The following is a 15,783-nucleotide window of genomic DNA, read 5'->3' on the forward strand; positions in this document are numbered from 1 at the left end:
CAACTTTTCAGTTAGGGTAAGAGCAGCCTTGTGGGCTTTTTCACATGACTCTTACCAAACCACAAAACAAAAAACCCCCAACCAAAACAAATTGTATAACCACCCAAATTTAGACAGGCAGTCAGTAGGTATGTTGAAATAAAGCTACATAAATCATCTCTGCAAGACAGGTAACACGTCACTGAAAAAAACAAAAGAGAAAACGGTAAGAATACTGCAAATCTGTAGTAGTTTGGAGTTATTTGCAATTTTAGCTGACTGATAAAGTATCTCAGGAGTGTAAGTGGTTGAGTCTAGTAAATAATAGCTAGCAGTTCTCACTGTCTGATAGCATTAACCGCAGCTGCTACTTCCACTACTTTCAAAATTAAGGAACTGAGGTTTTGAGCAACAGTTACAAAAGTACCCTCAAACTTTTTCACCTTTTTTACATGCGTCTCCCAGAATCAGATATATGCGAACACTTCGCCCAAGTTCTGGGCATAATTTGGCAGTGTAACATCAAAGCACCAGGATGATTCAAAAAGGTATTTATTTTATTTTATTAACCATCTCCTACTTGGAAGTTAAAAGCCATTTTTCCAAGCGATAACAACTTAAAACAGTCACATTTGGGTTTACCAATACAGTTTTTGATAAACTAAACAAATTTCTAAAAATGCAAAGAGACAAAATGTGTAACATTTCTTTAAAGCAGCATAGTAACAATTCCGCCTCTACCTTTCTAATGAACTCCCACCAGTTTCATGCCAGAGCAGCTAAGAATGGAGTCCTAAGTTATACAGTCCTAGAAAAAAGAAAAATGGTTGCTAAACCCCATCTCAAAGCAATTACTTGGTCTGACCTAAAAGTGTGCACAGAAACACATCCAGTCGATAACTAACACAGCTCTCCACTAACAATAGATCATCAGGTAGTAACTCCTTCTGGCTTTAGAGAGGATGCAGAGCAAAGACTTTGTCTTCTTAATCTGATCTATAATGATACATTATGCTTAAAAAAATGGAAGCAGCCAAATTCACAGATCTGGACACTAAAGCTTTTTTTTTTTTTTTTTTAACTACAGACCAAGAAAAGAAAAACGGCTGTTCTCTGTAGGTCAAATTACATCTGACAAGACCACTCTTCTTTCTACCAAAGGTAGCTGAGTTTCAGTGCCCATTCATTCAGACTGCCAACAAGGGTAACTGTTGAGAATTTGTGATACTGCAGTCTCCTTGTAAGAATTAAACAGACCAACAAGACATCTGAGATAAGCTCCTAAAGAACTGCAACTGTCAACATGCAGTGGAGTCAAATGGATGACCTCAAAAGTTCTGTGTTGCCACTACAACTTTCCAAAGATTTTAAACATGATTCTGTATCTACACACGGAGCAAATCTTCTCAAAATTAATTACATATTTTGCACTGGTATAATGTTTAGGACAAAAAGCAAGAGAATATACCTGAAGAAAGTAATTCAAGCTGTTATCCTGTCTTTGGAGAGATGCTGGTATGTGTATTACCATGTATGGTACAATGGTAGGTAACGCAGTCACCATTTGCACTACCACACTTAGGTACAACACAGCAAACTTGAGAAAGACAGCTGTCAAAATGAATTTAATTTTACCTTAGCCTTAAAAAATATTTTACCATGGCATTCTTTTCCTGTAGTGTTTACTCTAATATGAACTCTTCCACATATATATTGACAAACTATCTTACCTGAGACTATGGCAAAGGCAGTAAATACGCAAGAGTTAAACAGAAACCAAAATAAACTCGGGCCATTTAAATGCTGTTGCAGTTAACAGTGTTAATGTTTTAACTTGGCCTGCAGAGATGATTTTACAGGAAAACTTGTTATTTTTAATAATCACCTTTGTTACAGAGAGCAGAACATACCTTTAGCTAACAATGCTGAAATACGACGGTCATAACCTCACTCTAATTTCACCTGCCTGTTTATTATTTTAATGCCACAAAGGAAAACACTAATAATAATAGAACAGAGATTATTTTAACACTTTAAGCAAGATTATAAAAACAATTCCCACATTTCATTCAGCACAAGCTGCAGTGTTAGAATAATAGCCATGTAAATTGCCAGAGACCAACAGATGTGTTTCAACAGAATTGAGGGCAGTTAACACCTTAGGAGAGATCGTATCTCAAAGAGGTGCGACTGAGGCACTGACATGCAAAGTTGTGAACTTTTGTTTTTACTCTCAGATCAGCTGTAGAACTTATTCCACTCTCACCTCAGTTTGGCTTTTTTGTTTACTAGCTGAACAATCACTAAATTCGTAAAGTAGGCTAAATAACAAGGGGAAATAATGTAATCTATATTATTTTAGATATATACATTATTTGAAATAATTTAAATAATTTTGCAATTCCTCTACTATATATATGGGAGATTAAAGTTTTTCTAGGAAATAGGATTTATGTTAAGTAACATTTTTTTAACCCCAAAGCGACTGAAGTAAACTTTTATTCAAATGTCAATATTACTTTTAGTATAAGAAGATACCAACATGAAGTTTGTTGTCAAAACAACTGGAGCTGTGTTATGTCTTCACTACCAAACCACTATCCACAATAAAATAAACCGTACATCTGCTTGTTCATTACAGCTTGAATTCAGTCAGGAAAAACAAAGCTGGTAAAATGAGTAAATTGAATTCAACACAATGAAATCAAGCTTGAAGTAACCACTTATTTTGAAAAAAAATGCATTAAGATCAGTGTACAGTTAGATTATCATATAACATAGTCTGACATCCATAAACTACTAAAGATACAGTTTAATGTTTATGCTTTACCCTGAACAGTTTAAACAGGATAATACTGACCCTAAAAAGACTACGCTTTGGTCTCAATTAGCTGTGCATTAGCAGACACAATTATAGCATCAGGGCTGCAAAATGCATATAATTGAAGTCAAATTTGGACAGATACTGTTAAGATAAAAACCCTGCTGGAGATAGCAAATAAGCCAGGACAAGGACATCAGTCAGGTCCATTGTTAAAACTGAATGAGCTGAATTAATTTCTTCTTCAGAGGAAGAGAAAATAAGAAGCAAAATCCTAAAATCAGTGTTTTACGTGTCTTCATTTTTTGTCTACCACAGATCTTAATGAAATATGGTTTCTGTAGGTGTTTTTATAGACATGGAAAGTCTACACATCACTGAATACTTCAGTTAAACTTAACAGCAGAAAAGTAAAGATGTAAAAACATATCAGTGGTCTAATTTGCCTTTTTAAATTGTTCTGATAAAGGAACAGTAAATCAAACATCTCTAGAACCAACTGGTTTGACCCTCATTAAGTTATAAGGAAAAATACATACTTAGGTAAACAGTGGTTTCCTCACAGTCACCTGTGGTTTATGTAAAAGAAAATTTGGTCTGTATAAGGGCTTTTATTTTTTCTTCCCAACTCTCTTGTCTCTATACCCCTGATTTTTCTACTCCACAAGTACGTGATCTGTATTTTATGAGTTAACCCATCAGGAATAGATTCATTCTTCCTCAGTCCTCTTCCTTGGAAAGGATTTTTAACACCTCTCCACCCTAATTAGTCACCATTTTCCCTCCATACATCAGAATAACAACTATGGCAATAGCTTGGGATCTTGGCATTTAAGTACTTGGCATCCCTAACCTCAAACAGAATTACCAGACACCTCTGGGAGATCTTCCTCAGCAACTACTCAGTCTATTTTTACATGTACACACAATGGAAGTCTTACAATCTCTGTAGAATACTTTGCGTATTACATCTCCACCAATGTAACTTCCTTATTATTAACTGCACTCCTTCTATTACATCATAATCAAAGTCTCCTTGTTATACATCATAGCTGGATGGAGTGATGCTATTTTTGGAAATCCAGTCCCTTTCACTGATGTAATGATTCGAGTCTCGCAGCTCCACTTTATCACAATTTGGCCCTATCCAATGAACTCAGTGGTTAATCACTACTTAAAATTTAACGGCTTAAATACTTTAAAGACTGTACTTAAAGGGACAAAAATTATTTTAGTTCCATACTAGGGACTATTTTTAGTCTGAGTCTAGCCAAGATCTATGCACTTAGTTTGTTAAATCTTTCTCCAAAAAATAGTATCTCTTATTTTTGATGTTTGATGACTCCTCCTTCCTTAGAAAACTGGGGCAGTGAAGAAACCAGAACTCGGTACATATATCTGTGGTTGGACTTCCTCCCATACTTGTAGGAACAGATCATCACAGCATCTCTGTTAGAACTATTCTGTCAGCATTCTTCCCTGCTACCCACGATTTGTTTTTCCTAGAAGGAAGAGGTATGGGACAGCAATGCTAATAGTTTCAGATATCCCTCTGCGCTTTTAACATTACCATGTCTTCTGATCCTCCTTACAACATGCTTACTTAAGCTGCACACTTAGGGGCTCTCTGAAGTTCCAATTCATACTACAGCTCCAGTCCATGCAACCAAATCATTGAAAACAAATTACTACTTTTTGTTTTGTTTTGTTTCAGTTACTTTGAAGGACAAACTGCCTTTGTGCCCCTGCTCTCATGATTCCACTGCACACAGTGCTTAGAATGTGCACATACATGTGTTCTCACTGGGATTTCCCGTTTCTCCATTAAACACCTTTTCTGCTTATTCAGCTCTCCCTTTTAAAAAAAGGTCAAAGTAACACATAATTATTTAGAATCTTCTGCTCCTGCATAACAAACAAAGCAAGTTTATGGTAGGCATGAGCCTACTGTTACAAAATCATCTGCTTTTGTTCTGAAGCAAATAATGAAATGTGCAACAGAAAAGACACACAGACAAGTGTGACACAGTCAGAAACTTTTTCCATACATAGGAGGAAGGCAGGATAGATACCTAAGCCTAATCAAGGGAAAGCTGCGGCCAGTACATCCAGCCTCAGATACATGCAGATGATGAGACTTAAGGCAATGAAGTACTGAGATTTGACATTTCATCCTTTCATCAATTTTGTAAAAAGTTAACCTGAATTTCTGTTCAGCATGAAATAGCTGTTTAGCACCATGCTGTGGCTCCTGTTGGAGCTAAGGAGAAAAATAGCTTCTGTAGAAGGCAAAGTTAAGGTTCAGACCTCAAAACAGGGTGCCAAACGTTGCTGAATAAATGGTGTACTGACAATGGTTGGGACACGTAAGTTAGAAAAGGTTATAGCAGCATCCATTTAGCTCACCATCTGTACTCTCCAGGCAAAATACTGACAACTAATGTTCTATTACTATACCGGCAGAGATGCAGAAGAAGTATTGGAAGAGTGCTGCTGGACTACTGAATGTGTACAGGGATGGAAGAACTTCAGCCCACTCCTTTCTGTTACATCTCTTGTGTTTATTCTGGCATTACAGTCTCCCTTCTTTTTCCATTACTATATACCTTCTTAGGTTTTACTCTTCAGATGCCCTCATCTGAAATACAGCCAAGGATACTTTCATGCCATTATTTTCAGCTCATATTTTTAACTGTTATTTCCCTTTGTATTATTTCTCTGTTTTCTTTGGGGTTCTTGGCTCTTTCCCATTTATTATACAGGTATTTCATTAATTTCATGGATTTTCTTAAGTTGCTCTGAAGTGTTGTTGAGTATTGTTCTTCATCACCAGAATTTCAAAGCCCTTCAAGCATCCCATAGTTGCCTCTTCAATTTAGTACACTGCCTTACCACTACCATAAGTCCATGATCCTTTACGTGATTTCCACTTTCAACCATTAGCATAGAATTCTTTTCATCAAAGGCTTAATTTAAGACGCAGATGAAGAGACCAATAGGATGACATACTGAGTATCCTGAAAAGTAATCACAAACTGAAGTCGTTTACAGTATACATAAGGTCAAGTGAGAAGCAATTAACTTTGGTCCAAGCAAAACAATTTGCACAAGTAGTTTTAGTTGCTGAAATAAGGAGATCAGATGTTCAAATGCTTTAAGCATCCCAGTGCCAGAACACTTCCAAATTTTCCAATAACTGACTTTTGATTTCCCAGGCCCATAGACTGATTTACTGAGAAACTGCCATTATCAGAGCTTTGAAGGCAGTGCTAGATACACCATAAAAATGAGCTAAGCACACTCTTCATTCAATGAAAAGTTAATTACAATTTTGTTGTGCAGAGCCAAATATGGGAAAAGACCAGAAAGCCTCATGTCAATATGAATGGTTACTTACTTCATACGCACTTAGTGTTAGCTGTGGTTTCATTATAAAAGAAAAAAAGTTCTGTAAGTGATTTAGTAGATCATTTTCTGCTGATGATCAGAAAAAGTAAATATTTGGGAGTTTATGAATTCAAAGAAGTCTGTCCCTCTGAAATGAAGAAAGGTGTTTCAGAAAAAAAAACAAAACAGCATATGAATGCTGTGGAAGAACCAAAGAGAATGAAATTGGTATCATAGCCTTGTACAATTTCACTTGCGAGATACGCATTACGGCACTTAAGTTACATATTAAATTCAAAACTTCCATCTTATGCTCCAAAACCAAGCTCTTACTACAGTTTTTGGTTATCAAAGACTACATTTGAGAAGAAATGTTGTCTCCAAATTGTTCCTATTCAGCCACCTTTGACATTTGTAAATAAAAAAGCCCTGATGTACATAGTCACATGACAAATCCTAAATGTTGATCTTTAAGCTACCAGTAAAGTCTTCTTCGATTAATGTCAGGAAAAGTGAACACTTAGGATTAAAAAACCCTGTGTTTCACAATGCCACTCAAAAAAAGAAAAATACATTGTTTATTTTTCCTCTGGCCAGCAATACACTTCCATCAAATCCACAGCTTTTATTGCTTCACGGGTTAGAAATGCGAAGAATAAACAATTGCAGGCAAGCATGCAACACAGCAGGTTTCTTACCCTCAGATCAATTACTCTGTTGTCCAGTCTTGTATCTTGGTTTACAGTAGCTCTTGCATCCTAAATGGTTGTGCAAAAATATATAATGAATACATACACCTCCAACCCCTGCACCCAAAAAAAACCCAACAAAACAAAATAAATGGAGAAAAACATTCTATGGCTAAAAGCCAGGGCTACTTCTAAGTTCAGTAGAATTTCTAGATCATTCTAGAAAGAACACACAGCAAACTGGCAGCATAGCAAAGATTAAGGTGTAACTTCTGCCAGAGGTCACAGGCAGAACTCAGCTATGAAGATCCAGAAGACACACACACAAGATTGCAAATGCTCTGTTTTTGACCTTCTACTGCAGTTCAACAGACATCAAAGCTATGGAGATTTCTAACACTGTTCTGGATAACATAAAGGAAGTAAAATGCATGGCCAGCAAACCCCCAGAATCACTGCATTAAGGCTTTCATGCTTTTGTTCAATTACAAAGACAATAAAAAGTATCTGAGGATGCAAAGTTTTCACCTCCTCTCCTTCCACTTCTGGCCGAACAGCATCATCCAGCTGTAAGGGCAGTCGGGGTTCAGCTAAACTGATCACATAGATCTGAAATTGAGACAGGAACAGAAATAGCATGAGACTCAGCTCAAAAGGAGGTGTGATTTACAAAAGGGTATTTCTGGCATACACTTGAAACAGTGTTTGCATAGGCTGTTAGCTGAAAGACTGTGATTTTATTCAAATACTTGAGCTACACGGGTGCATTCTCATGACAATACTCAAAATGCTTTGCTCTTATTTTCCTTTTGAAAGATTAAAAATGTCTTTTTTCCTTCTGGGAAGCACTGAGTTGAGCAAGTACACACTGCCTGAGGGAAAAGCCTACTGGCATGAACGCCAGGTCTGAAACTACCAGATTTCACAGAGTTTTAGGTTCCGATTCGAGCAAGATCATCCTCTTCTTGTCATTGTTAATGTAATATTTACTTATCATCTGATTATATCTGAAAGAGCCATTTCAGACTGAAAATTTATGAGATACCTAAAATACAGTAAGAAAATGAAAACCACCTTCCCTTGCCTTACAATCTAGTCATAGGTGAATTTGATATTCTTTCAGAAAAATTGAAGCATATGGTAATCTGCACATATATTTCTTCCAGATCTGCAGATTTTCCCCAACCATGTTAGTTAAAATTTACCTTACTGCTCTAACTATAATAGCCCTTGCACTCTACTCTTGAGATGACTGTTTCAGCTGCATTGTAGGCATACAGTTTTGGTTGAAAACCTTTAGAAGGAAAGGATATTACACAAAGGTTTAAATACGCTTTCTATTTAAACAAATTACAAAGTTGCACTTCCTCCAGCCCTACAGCACAAGCTACAGATATTTTAGATTTCAAGAGCTTCTATACTGTTAAGCCAGCGCTTTACTTTTGCTGAGGATTATGTATTCCATTCCATGGTACTAAGGGGAAGATTGTAACATTTCTGATAAAGAAGAAACTTCTGACTTGCACTTAGAATGAAGTAGATGCTTTATTACAGTATCTGCTGCAGTTAAGAATAAAAAACCAGAATTACAATCATTCCCAGCCGAATTATTCTAGTGAGATATTTTATTTTACTTGGTACTGTAATTCAAATGGCAGATAAAAATAGGAAATTCTAAAAATCTGATCTCTTAAAACCAGAAATGTTCATGTACGATACACTGAAATTTGTAGTTTAAAGCAGTGTATTTCTCTGATATAGGACTGCTTATTGACAAAGTTTATATATGCAGATAGACAGACAGCCTAGCAGATAATCTCTCAAACAATTAACCAGTGCTCCATTTGCTAAAAAATTTACCCTTTGAACATGAAGCTCAACATCTTGCTGAGTACAGCCTCCGATTTTCTGATATGCTTTCCTCACAACGCCTTCTACATCCACAATGCTCTCTTTGTTGATGCTGTCAATAAAGATAGGATAGGAGGCTTACTAAATCTCATTGCACACTTCACCAGACTCAGCACCGAGCACTAGGATGTTCACGTACTGTACGGACTGCTCGAACAACAAAGCAGAGTTAAGGATTTATGTAAAGTTACTTATTATATATATAACTGAATAATGAAAGACTTCGCTAAAATATTCCCAGCCACAATAAATTCAAACCGGAAGACTTGGGAGGGAAAGAATTATGATTAAGCTTAGTGCTCACTCATTCTTTTTGTGTGTATATATAAACTGACAAGCTGCACAGTTCTTTTTCTAGGCCACGTACACTCATGCATGTGTCAGCTGATGCAATTATCTGAAAGATGTGTCTTAACCAGCAGAACAACAAACTGAAAGGAAGTCCTAGATCTGGAGGGGAAAATAAAAACTGATTGAGCTTGTTTAAACTACATGACTTGTTACTGCAAGATTCTTGTAAGTCATTTCTTTATGACAAGGGACATCTTAATTGCTCTCTGCTAACAGTCACTAATAGTACATTAAAACACCATATAACATCTCGAAAGTCTTCCAAAAATACGATCTAAAGTATGTGGGCTATAAGTAAACAATAACAAAATCCTCAAGAGTGCTAGGTGAGAAAACGATGTGTATGAGCAGTTTTTACTTAGGTATTTAAGGATACTGGACTTCAAACCAGTAATTTTGTACATATAATCTCACCCCCACTGGAAATACATTTTCACTCTGTCTCTGCTAGCCTGCTTACAAAAGGCCAAATACCATAAAGTATTTCTTCTTACGAAAGCTAACTGCTACAATTAACCTAATCTGTCAATTCTCAGGCCTGGAAAGCACTTTATATACATCAACTGACCACATAAGCCTTTAGAAACAGAAGTAGTTGGCCCAAAATTTAACTGCAAATAATAAGAGGTCAGAGCAAGGATGTTGTCAGACAAGCTGGCTGCTACTGATCTCAGTAAAGCAAAGAACAACTAACAATCTTCAAGTTTAGAAGGCTGGCTTTTTTTTTTCAGTAAGACCCCTCTCTCCATGCCCCAAAAAGCCCAACACACAAAACCCATCCAGCTAAGCTGGAGGGTTGTGAGATATGATTTGGACGCACAGAAGGTATTATCGGACGGGCAGTAACCCCTAGTTAAAGGAGGTAAGGACAAACAGGTACAAGCTATTGCTGATGGTAACTACAGTCCTAATCACTTGCATTTGCATCAGTTTGTCTAGCACCCCTGGAGTAAGTCAGTTTAGGAACTGTGAACAAAATCTGGGTATTCTAGCCCTACAGTCTTTTTGTACAGCTACAGTAAAAGCACATGAGAAACTTACTAGGACTGAGAAATTTCTCTTTAGAAGTATCTATGTTTGAAATTAGTCATTCTCTCACATTTTCAAGGTAGGATTTACCTGGCTAAACAATTAAGTTTATCTTTTTAGTTGGTGTTGGAAACTTGGCTTTCTTCTCTGATAAAGCCCGAGTGGTGTGACTCAGAAGCAGCTGAGATACAAATCACCAAGTGTTGCCAACTACAACTGCTTGCTTGCCCTGCTTTCTATTCTTCCTGAAGCATCCATATCAGCCTTAAGAAAAGCTAGATGGATCTTTGATCTAACCTGGGACAAACTTTTTAACGTTATAATGCTGAGTTCAAATTTAAGTTATTCAACAGAGTTTTTAAATAAAAACAATCAAAATGTTGAAAAATCTGATATTAAAGGAACAGTGGAAAATTCAAGCATCAAAATTCTCAACACTTAACAGCAGCACTGTAAGTAAATTACAAGTAATTAAATAAAGCCAGATTTGAGCACTTGAGTTGATTACACTATTTCTTTGATGGTAATACTTTCAAGGTGACAGAACTCATTGTCAGCTGCTCTAAAAGTTATACAGACCATGGTGCTTCACATGCTTGACTTGCTTAACCATTAGGCAATTCTACACTGCGTAAAATTTGTAAATAGTATGTTTTCTGGTACATTTATGCTCTAAAAGAACTACAGCTGCTCAAATCAATATAATGAACAAATAACTAAATTTGTACAAAGCAGAGGTCGACAGTAGGCTTTAAATCAGAACTCATTTAGTTAAGGGTGAGCTTCCATTCATCTCCATTATTTAGGTGGAAGCAGTACATTCAAGAAAGACGAGGAGAAATGACACTAAGTGCTTAGAAGTACACTCTCTTACAAATGATTCAGTTTAAAACTCCTTAAAAAGACTGAGGCAGCAGTACAAGGCTTTGGATGCAAGAGAACATGATGATAAGAAACACACAGAGAATATATCATGCTAAAATAGTATCAGGTGTACCTATAAATTCCCTTTGATTTTCAAATAATGAATGTTTAAAAGAATAAACGTTTTATTCTTGTGCTAACTTTTTTTTCCCCTAAGCAGTTCTCCTCTGTTTTTCCCCACTTCCTTTTCCATGTCAAATTTCTGGCAAATGCCCAGAGAACACTACTAATTACACAAATAGCAGTGTCTTCATTGAAAATATGAGTTTCTAATCTGCTGAACAAAAGCCCTCTCACTAATAATTGCAAATAAAAATAATGCTTTAAACTTATTAAAGCAAATTCTCCGCACTGCAAAAAAGAAAATAATAGTTGTAAATGTGTTGTATGATGGACTCATAAGCAGATTACTGATCCCATGGCTGAGAACTGGTGCTACTGAAGTAACTACAGACCTATGATGAAAACATGCACAGAATTCAAGACATGCAAAAGCGTATCATTCTAAAAATACAGGAAGAAACTGACTTTTGCATCATTGTAACTGTAATATTGCTTTGCGAACTTGCATAACAGAACTTTTCAACTTTGCACTTGTGATTAAATGCACTGTTTCTCTCCCTCTAAACTGGAGTTGCAATTAAAATGGTATGTTTCTTAGTCTGGAACACACTGCAAAACTTTAACATTCCTTAGTCATTAAATTTGCCATGATTTTAAGACTTATTTCAACTCAGTTCCTACCTATGTAGATCCCTGTATCCAAATATGCATATATAACTGCCTGGGCACACAATAAGTGCTACCAAGTTTTCTATGGCATAGGACCATCTTTGTATTTACAAATGTTCATCATCTACTCTAAACTTTCATTTGATAATTAGAAAATATGTTTTTGCTAATTCAGACTACATATCTAATCTGGCACAGAAGTAAAAGCTCATGTTTTGAGTTCTGTTTGAACCTTGCTCAGCAAGATCTAGTGCTGTAAAAACCTGAAGTCTGTAACATAGTGCATCAAATGTAAACTACAGAAACCTAGAAGATGCAGCTTTGATCCCACCAGGTAATTCTAAGAATGTCACTGAAATGATAATTTCAGCTCAAGTTACAACAAGAAACACAATGATTTAATTAAATGCCAGTAACTACAGCAAAGCATTCTCTGCAGCACCAGCACTAAGTCATCTAGGTGATTTTCTGATAAAATTTTCTTGGGTAACAAAAAAGACCCAAACAAACCAAAAAAAGTGAACAAGTGGCAGAAAACCATGCCAAAGCTATCACCATTTCCATTAAAGACAACAATACTTCTATCTGTAATTAGTATTACAAAGGACTAGAAACTAAACTGAATGCATGATGCAGAAAGAAAAGACAGATGACATCTTTATATGGTTTAATCCTTAAAGAACCTATGTTAGTAAAAAATTCATGAAGTCCAATGCTAAAAAATTCCTCTGTATAGCAAACTGCTTCTTTATATGTAATGTTTCTTCCAAAAAATCGAGACTATAATTACTAAAATGTCCACTAGATGCCTTACATCCTTCTTAATTATCTGTACATCTATTAGCCAAGACTTTCTCTTTTAACCACAGGATTGCATTATTGCAGTCTGTATGACAACATCTTTCATCAACAGCTTCATGTTGCAAGCTGAACCCCATGCAGGCCTCCCTAAGTGAATCACAATCAACATTTTCTTGAACAAAAGTCTGAAGAATTGGAAGAAACTTGGTTATTTATACACTTTAAATAGATGCTTTACTTAATGGAAGCATCTATACTTGTTCAGACATTTTCTTGGGTTTTTTCTTCAGCCCTGTTTTCTGTAAGCAGACTGCACAAATTATTATATTAATACATTATTAAGTCTAAAAATATGAAATAATTGTCAGAAAACATAATAATCAATGATCCTTTATCTGAATCTCAGTGAAAGCTGAAGGCAATAGAGTTTACTTTGAAAAAAAGAGTCCACTTTGTAAATAGTTGAAAGTATAAATATTTTACACTCAGCTCAATAAAAGCAACTGTAATACTGTCTGCACAAATACAATAAGCATGCATTAAGCCCTCTGAAAGGGCAGTTAACTGACACTGTATACATTAAGACCAGGTAAACCCCTATTCTTATTCTCTTTATTCTAAAAATATAATAATCTGCTTTCTATACCAACATATCTGGGAGAACCTGGGTATCTTCTGGGGAAAAAAAAGCCTATTTCCTTTTAAAGATTTTAAGTAAGAAAATCCACTATATATTTTAAATTTTTTTTCATTGAAAAAAAATCCACTTTATTTCCCTTCCAAATTTACCTAGCTTCACCATCTGTTCATGGCATCTTGCATACCTTTGTATCTGCAAAGTAAATAACTTTCCATTGGCAGAAAATCGTCTTGCATAGGTACCATCAGACTGGGATTTAAATGATTTACTAATTTCTCTTGGACAGAATAGAGAGTTTCCTTTAGTTTCACAGGAAGGCAGACTTGCCTGACCACATACCATTTAATCTTGCAGCTTCACCATCAACCTTTTCCAGTTTGACATATAATCAGACACAAAGACAACAAAAGTGGACAAGATACTCCAGTAATGGTCTAATGACTGGCATATATTACATTTATGGTATTTTATTCCTCTTTTTTAAAACTCAAGAGATCTCCTAGCATAGTAGGTAAGAGAACTGCATGGACTCCTGTTAAGTCAGTTATCTATCATGACCTCACATTTCTCATCATTTACTTTCTTACATATTAGTCCTGAACATATACAGAATCTGAATGAATGATCACCAAGGTACAATTTCACACTGAAAAGCATCAAAGTGATTATTCTAAATTAACACTGGTTACTATACCCTCCTAGCCCCCAGCTCACCATTCCCATTTCTGTGTAACCAGCAAACTTAACAGCTGCAATTTGACATTTTCTTCCAGATCACCGATACAAAAATCAGAAATGCTAAAGAAAGTATTTCTGCAATATCCAACATTTTCCTAGTATTACCAATTTATCTAGCTGAGGAACTTATGTATATTTTTCTACATTGTGAAGTATTTTCCTACAGGTTTACCGATCTTCTACCCCCCCACCCCACCCCGCCCCTCGTCTTTTAAATCTCTTTTCTGGATTTTAATTCTTTAACCTACTAAGAAGAGCCCTCAAGTTACTTTCTGAGTGAGGGTGTATTGTTTCGGCAACTAAATAAAAACCTATCAACTACCTCTCCCAACTGCTATACTGTATCACCTGGCTATGGTAGTGGGGGCTGAAAGGCTCAATGCTGATACAAAAAGAGAGAAAGAAACCCAAAACTGACCACACCCAATACTTTATGGAAAAAAATCAGGTTGATAAATTACTAATTTCATCACTTGGCACCTCTTCTGGCTGAAAGAGACAATTTAACTCTTTCTTTTACACAGCATCCCTTGCAGGGCTAGGCTGAACTTTTTTTCCCCGATGAAAGCTCCTCAGCCGACAATTCAGTATCTCCACTGATTCTATGTTCTTGCCTACGTATGTTCTGAAAGTTCAACTAGAAACTTTCCATAGTTAAACTCACAGAAATGTCTTTGTAAAACTGAGTTAAACCTGTATTAAGTATCTTTCACTAAACAGAATTTACATTCTTATGATAATGGAGATAATTATTATATGAATGTTGCAGGACCACAGAAGGTTATGAAAGTTCTTGGTTTCCATGTGCCAATATCTAAAAGAGGAACTGGTTTGTTTATTATTTATGAAAAATTGTACAAAAAATGCTCATGATTAAATCAGTTCTCATTAAAATTTAAAGATCCAGAATTCCACAAACTATTTCAAAGGAACTTTTAGACCCAGTATCAAAATGAGAAAGCAGCACATGAAAAATAAAGTTAATGTACTACCACTGAAGAAGTTTATTTCAGTTAAATATGTAAGGTATTTAAGTTAAATGTTTTCTTCAATATTGTTGTTTATTTAATGTGTAGGAAACAAGGAGATGATGAAAAAACACACTGAGAAAAGCAGAGAAACAGTTACTGTTATTTCTAGACATTTAAGACCAGCCTCATCTTCTAGTAATAATGGCATCATCCCACAGCAGGTGAAAACTAGGGGGAAAAGTGGCTGAGACAAGGCATGTACTGTTACGTGCTTCAGGTGTTACTGACACAATGACCACAAGTGCACTTGGAAGTCAGGAACAGCAGCAGCCTATGAAGGATGAGAGGCAGCTGCAATGGTGACATCAGACAAAATTATAGATGAAGATAAAACATTGGAAAGTCAGAGCATGGCAGGATATTAATAAAATTGGTTTGCTGGTGGGAAGGAATCATGAGAAGATGACTGCACTAATGGTGTTCAAAAAAAACCACAAAGGCAAGCCCCCAAAAGAAAACCCAGAAGGCTGTAGCAGAGAAAGTTTTATCATTCAAAGAACATGGTGAAAAGCATGTAAGCATTTCAGATGCACAAATAATGAGTAAACCATGCATGCTATAGAGAGGCTGAAGTATCTGGATTTAGCTAGCAAATGTTATCACAAAAAAGAAGCAGCATGAAAAGTTCAAAAGACAGTACACACATGAGTGTGGCTACTCATAGAAAATCAGGTCTGTTACATCAAGAAAAGTGGGAAGATGACAGCGAGCTGGAGAGAACCTAAGGATGAGGTTCCATCTGATTTAACA

The 15,783-nt window shown here is 36.0% G+C and overlaps 1 protein-coding gene across 1 annotated transcript in view; it reads right to left on the reverse strand.

Annotated features, from left to right (window-relative positions):
• Window positions 1-15,783, reverse strand: part of DARS1 (aspartyl-tRNA synthetase 1) — a 41,415-nt gene that overhangs the window by 11,231 nt on the left and 14,401 nt on the right. Inside the window, exons 5-7 of the mRNA XM_055718160.1 lie at window positions 8,737-8,839; window positions 7,405-7,485; window positions 6,886-6,945 (exon numbers count right to left, since the gene is read on the reverse strand). Coding sequence (XP_055574135.1) covers window positions 6,886-6,945; window positions 7,405-7,485; window positions 8,737-8,839 — 244 coding nt within the window. The remainder of the gene's footprint in view (window positions 1-6,885; window positions 6,946-7,404; window positions 7,486-8,736; window positions 8,840-15,783) is intronic.

Source organism: Falco cherrug, chromosome 8 (genome assembly GCF_023634085.1).
Source record: "Falco cherrug isolate bFalChe1 chromosome 8, bFalChe1.pri, whole genome shotgun sequence".
NCBI classification, from domain to species: domain Eukaryota; kingdom Metazoa; phylum Chordata; class Aves; order Falconiformes; family Falconidae; genus Falco; species Falco cherrug.